Source organism: Salvelinus sp. IW2-2015, unplaced genomic scaffold, assembly GCF_002910315.2.
Source record: "Salvelinus sp. IW2-2015 unplaced genomic scaffold, ASM291031v2 Un_scaffold2908, whole genome shotgun sequence".
Lineage (NCBI taxonomy): Eukaryota > Metazoa > Chordata > Actinopteri > Salmoniformes > Salmonidae > Salvelinus > Salvelinus sp. IW2-2015.
The window spans coordinates 30,866-37,227 of record NW_019944206.1 but is presented as its reverse complement, the minus strand read 5'-3'; the positions used below and the strand labels follow the sequence as shown (position 1 = coordinate 37,227).

At 47.7% G+C, this 6,362-nt stretch overlaps 1 protein-coding gene across 1 annotated transcript in view; it reads left to right on the top strand.

Annotated features, from left to right (window-relative positions):
• The window catches only part of LOC112074970 (terminal uridylyltransferase 7), a 29,924-nt gene that overhangs the window by 4,970 nt on the left and 18,592 nt on the right, over positions 1-6,362 (top strand). Inside the window, 5 exon segments of the mRNA XM_070440727.1 lie at positions 472-560; positions 1,416-1,467; positions 1,600-1,673; positions 2,335-2,453; positions 2,799-2,955. Of these exon segments, the coding sequence (XP_070296828.1) occupies positions 472-560; positions 1,416-1,467; positions 1,600-1,673; positions 2,335-2,453; positions 2,799-2,955 (491 nt within the window).

Here is a 6,362-nt window from a genome sequence, read left to right as displayed (position 1 = left end):
GCGCTGCTTTCTCCCTCGCTGGTCCTCTCAGTAGGACCTGGCCTGCGCTCATCTCTCCTTCTCAGTAGGGACCTGGCTGCCTGTTCTCTCTCGCGTCTCAGCTTTATTCGCGCAATCTCCGCTCGCTTCTGCTCTCTCTCCATTCTCCAGTTTGTATAGGACCTGTGGCCACTTGCTGTTCTTCTCTCTCTATGACATACTCTTTAGTTAGGACCTGGTCTCCTGCTCTCTCTCCTCTCAGTAGGACCTGGCTCTCTGCCTCTCTCTCCTCTCAGTAGGGACCTCTGGCTGCTGGTGGGTTGGTAAAGACTGGACCAACCATGCTGGGTGGGTTGGTAAAGACTGGACCAACCATGCTGGGTGGGTTGGTAAAGACTGGACCAACCATTTTGATAGGGATTCCGGGTCCTGGTTTCTGAGGCGCTGCCCCTGCCTGCTGGACTTCTAACGTATCCCTTCTTATTGTTTCAGAGGTGAAACTCCGACTCTATGGGTCTTCCTGCACCAAGTTTGGTTTCAAGGATTCTGACGTCAACATCGATATCCAGTTCCCCCCTCATGTGAGTAGTGTGTGTGTGTGTGTGTGTGTCCTATTTTCTAAATGAGCAGTTCATTCTGCTGCTCTTCAGTGTTGTATTGTGACATGTCTTCCTCTGCATTGATGTTGTATCTACACTGAACAAAAATATAAACTCAACATGTAAAGTGTTGTTCCTGTGTTTCATGAGCTGAAATAAAAGATCCCAGAAAAGTTCCATTCGCACACAGAGCTTATTTCTCTCAAAAGTTGTGCTTAAATGTGTTTACATCCCTGTTAGTGAGCAGTTCTCCTTTGCCAAGACAATCCATCTACCTGACAGGTGTGGCATGTCAAGAAGCTGATTAAACAGCATGATCATTACACAGGTGCACCTTGTGCTGGGTACAATAAAAGGCCACTCTAAAATGGGAAGTTTTGTCACACAACACAATGCCACAGATGTCTCAAGTTGAGGAAGTGTGCAATTGGCATGCTGACTGCAGGAATGTCCACCAGAGCTGTTGCCAGATAATTTAATGTTCATTTGTGACCGATCTCTTTGATTTGGTGTTATGTAGCAACATTTTCAGTTGTGTTATTTTACATTGGATAAAAGTACAGACTCAAAGCTATGAAATGGTATATAATACATTACAGTTGAGGAACAATGGGATGGTAATTCTACTTTGATAAACTTGTAGCCTCACTTTTGAGAAAATGGCCTTTGAATGTTTTGGTACCTACTGGAGAGCCCTTCTTTGTTTACACCCGTTCAGCATCGTTCACACCCTCTTAAACCTTTAGCCCCACACATCTCTTTAAGGATTCACATGTGAGGCCATGTGCTAAACAGAGTGAGTACGGTTAGCTGGTTTATATGGGTCTGTATTCACAGATGCATCAACCAGAGGTTCTGTTGCTGGTTCAGGAGAGCCTGTCTGTCAGCCGTGAGTACCTTCTACCTCTTTGAGATGCTACGCTAGCTAGAATACCCATAATAACCAATGATACTTTTAGCATTTAACATTGTGATAGCCATCAATGGGAGTGATCACACGGAGATGTTGGTGATTTTCCAGTTCTCTATGATAGCCTGGAGGCAGACTTCCATGCCAGGGTACCTGTGGTCATCTGTAAAGACAAGGACAGGTCAGTCCTTCATTAATTACACCTGTTAGTGAAGCTGGAAAGGTCAGTCCTTCATTAATCACACCCGTTGTTAGTGAAGCTGGAAAGGTCAGTCCTTCATTAATCACACCCGTTGTTAGCTGTTCTTTGTATTGAGCTGTTATCTGGCTACATGACAGTTGTAATGAGCTGTTATCTGGCTACATGACAGTTGTAATGAGCTGTTATCTGGCTACATGACAGTTGTAATGAGCCTGTTATCGGGCTACATGACAGTTTAGTTGGATCTGTTTATCTGGCTACTGACATTGTGAATGAAGCGTTATCTGGTACACGGAATTGTAATGAGTCTGTTATCTTGGCTACATGAAGTTTGTATTGACTGTGTATCTGCTACATGACTAGTTGTAAATGACGGTTAATCTGCTAATGACAGTTGTAGGATGAGCTGTTATCTGGCTACATGAACAGTTGTAAGTGAGCTGTTATCTGGCCTACATGACAGTTGTAAGGAGTCTGTTATCTGGCTACATGCACAGTGTTTAATTGTTTAACTACTAATCTCTGAATAGTATCCACATCTCCTTTTGCTGATGTGAATGTTGTGGCTCGATGGACACCAGTAGTTTTTTGGGTTAATCGAAGAAAACTGTCTGTTGTTCCCCTCAATGATTTGGTGTGAAAAGGTGAGCGCAGAGAATGGGACAACGCCGTGCTTGACCACTCTCCTTCCTGTCCTGAGTCGTGGCAAACTCAAGAAGCCTCTCCTGCTGCCATCTGTCCGGGCTTCAGACACTGGGCCCGGGTGAGTGCCCGCACCTGTCAAACTTCACCTCATTACTCTGGTACAACCTCGGTCAGCCAGTAGCCTAGCATGTTTCCCTAGATGTTTTTTCGATGAGGTTGCCAGAATTCACTGAGGGGCAAGTAAAATGTTCACATAAATATTGCATTGTGTAATGGTGGACTACCTAATTTGCGGACCTCACTAATATATATAGTATGTGTATATTCGTGTGTGTGTGTGTGGTGTGTGTGTTAAATGTAATATATATATAATATATATGCTGTGTATGTATATATCATATATATATATGGTATAGATATAATATGAGAATAGAGGAAACTATATTTCCTTGTGTCCTCACAGGCACGTTCGTGTGTTGACATTTTGTTCGTCTTTAGATCTGTCACTTGGACCGAGCGAGGAGGGGGACTGCCGGCCCTACGCTTGCGCTCATGGTCGTCTATTTTCTCCAACAGAAGAACTAACCCGCCTGGTCCGTCTTACCTGGGACACGACGAAGGTACCACTACATCATACACCTGGGACCGAGGTACGCACTACATCTAACCCTACCTGGGATCACGAGGTACACACTAATCTACCTACTGGGACAAGACGAGCTACACACTACATTTAACCCTATACCTGGGACCCGAGTTAAACCAACACTACATTAACCGTTACCTTGGGAACACGAGGTACGCACTAATCTCACCCTACCGGGACACCGAGGTACATCACTACATCTAACCCACATGGGGAACGAGGTACGCACTAATCCTAACCCTAGCTGGGACAGACGAGGTACACCTACATCTAACTCCTACTGGCACGAGGTACAACCTACATCAACCCCTACTGGGACAGCGAGTACACACACATCTAAACCCTACCTGACACGAGGTAAAACGGCACTCATTTCACCGTACCCTGGGACACGAGGTGACACACTACAATCTAACCCTACCTGGGACATTCGAGGTCACACTACACTAACCCTACCTGGGACACGAGTTACGCACTACATCATAACCTACCTTGGGACAACGAGGTACACATACATCTGAGACCCTAACCTGGGACACGAGGTACAACACTAACAGTCTAACCCTACCTGTGACACGAGGTACAGCACTATCATCTAACGCCTAAACTGGACACGCGGTAACGCACTTAGCATCTAACCCTACTGGGACATCGAAGTAACACTAACATCTCACTCTTACTGGACACGGGGTAACATCACTACCATCTAACCCTACATGGGACACCAAGGTAGGTCACGTACGATCTAACCTCTCACCTGGGACACGAGGTAATACGCACTACATCTAACCCCTACCTGGACACGAGGTAGCACTATTACACTTAAACCTCACCTGGGACACGAGCGTACGCACTACAATCTTAACCCTACCTTTGACACTTTTAGTCATTGTCACTAACATCATTACCGACCTGTGAACACGCGAGTACCACTACCTCTAACCTACCTGACACGAGGTACGCACTATATCTAACCCTACCTGGGACTAAGCGTGAGTACGCACTATCACTAACTAACCGGGACACCGAGGTACGCACTACATCTAACCCTACCTGGGACACGAGGTTACGCACTACATCTAACCCTATACCTGACACGAGTACGCACACATCCTCACCCTACCTACCTGGGACACGAGTATCGTACACTACAATCTCACCCTACCTGGGACACGAGTAGCGACTTACATCTAACCCTACCTGGACACGAGGTAACGCACACATCAACCCTACTGGAACGGCGAGGTACGCAACTACATCTAACCCTGACTTGGAATCACGAGTAACCTACTACATCTAACCCTAGCTGGACACAGAAGTACGCACTCACACTAACCCATCGGACATCGAGGTACGTCACTACAATCTAACCCTACCTGGGACAGAGTACTCACTACATCCTAACGCCTAAGTATACCGTGGGACACGAGTATACGCACTACATCTAACCCACCTGGACACGACGAGTCACTACATCTAACCCTACCTGGACACGAGGAACACACTACATAAACCTCACCGGGACACGGGTACGCACTACATCTAACCTACCTGACAGCCTCGAGGTACGGCACTACATCTAACCTAATGCTTGGGACATACGAGTTACACACTAACATGCTAACCTACCTGTGGGACACCGGGGTACACACTACATCTACCCTACTGGACCATACGGGGTACGCCTCATCTAACCTACCGTGGGACACGAGTATCGCACTAAACATCATACCCTACTTGGAACGAAGGACGCACTACATCTAACCCTAACCATGGGACACGAGGTACGACACTACATCTAACCTACCCGGAACAGACGAGGTTGCGCACTACATTCAACCTACCTTGGGACATCCGAAGGCACGCAACTACACTAACCCACCCGTGGACCGTAGTACGCACTACATCTAATCCCACCGGAACACATGGTAGCGCAACACAAATAACCCTACCCTGGACACCGTAGTACGCACTACATCAACCCTACCTGGTCGAGCACGAGGTACGCACACTACTCAGCCCTACCTGGGACACGAGGTACACTACATCTAACCCTACCTGGGACACGAGTACGCACTACATCTAACCCTATACTGACAACAGAGTACGCACTAAATTCTAAACTAGCCTGGACACGAGTACGCACTAGCAGTCTAACCCTAACCTGGGACAGTCGAGTACGCACTACATCTAACCCTACTGGACACGATGTACGCACTACATCTATCCTATGGGTACACGGGGTACACTACTACTATCTAACCCTACCGGGACACGAGGTACCTCCTCTCGTCAGCAGGCGACAGGTCTAACTCTACCTCGTCTCTGTCAGCACAGCTTTGCAAGGTCTAACTCTATCCTCCTTCTGCAGCAGGCTGTACTGAGGTCTAAACAAACTCTAGCCTCCTCTCTGTCACAAAGCCTGTACTAGGTCTAACCACCCCTCTGTCGCAGGCTGTACTAGGTCATACCCCTACCTTCCATCTGTCACAGCTGTACAGGTCTAACTCTACCTCCTGCTCGTTCAGGCAGCTGTACTAGGTCAAACTCTACTCGCTCCGTCAGCAGCTTATCAGGTTAACATCTACCTTCCTCTATGTCCGCAGGCGTGCTAGGTCTAACTCAACCTCTCTCTGCACAGCAGTGCTTTAGGTCTAACTCTACCTCCTCGTCTGTCACGGCTGTAGTCTTAGGTCCTAACTCTTACCTCCTCTCGTCAGTCAGGCTGTAACTGAGGTCTAACTCTACCCTCACTCTCTGTCAGCAGGCTGTGACAGGGGTTTGTTTGTTTCTAACTCTACAGTCCTCCTGTCTAGCAGGCTGTACTAGGTCTAAACCTAAACTCCTCTCTGTCAGCAGGCCTGTACTAGGTCTTAACTCTACCTCCTCCGTCAGCAGCTGTACTAGGTCCTATACTCTACCTCCCTCTCTGTCAGCAGGCTGTACTACGGGTCTAGAACCTACCTCCTCTCCGTCAGCAGCGCTGTTACTAGGTCAACTCACCTCCTCTTCTGTCAGCAGCTTGTACTAGTCTAACTCTACCCTCTCGTGTCACACCTGTTACTTAGGTCCTAAACCCCTACCTTCCTCTCCGTGCAGCAGGCGTGTACTAGGTCTAACCCTACCTTCCCTCCTGTCAGCAGGCCTGTACTAGGTATAACTCTAGCTCCTCTCGTCAGCAGGCCTGTACTAGGTCATAACCTACTGTCTGTCAGCTAGGCGTAACTAGTCTAACTCTTACTCCTCTCTGTCAGCAGGCTGTACTAGGTCTAACTCTACCTCCTCTCTGTCAGCAGGCTGTACTAGGTCTACTCTAACCGTCCTCGCTTCTGCAGCAGGCTGTACTATGTTTCTAACTTCTACTACTCTCTGCGTCAGCAG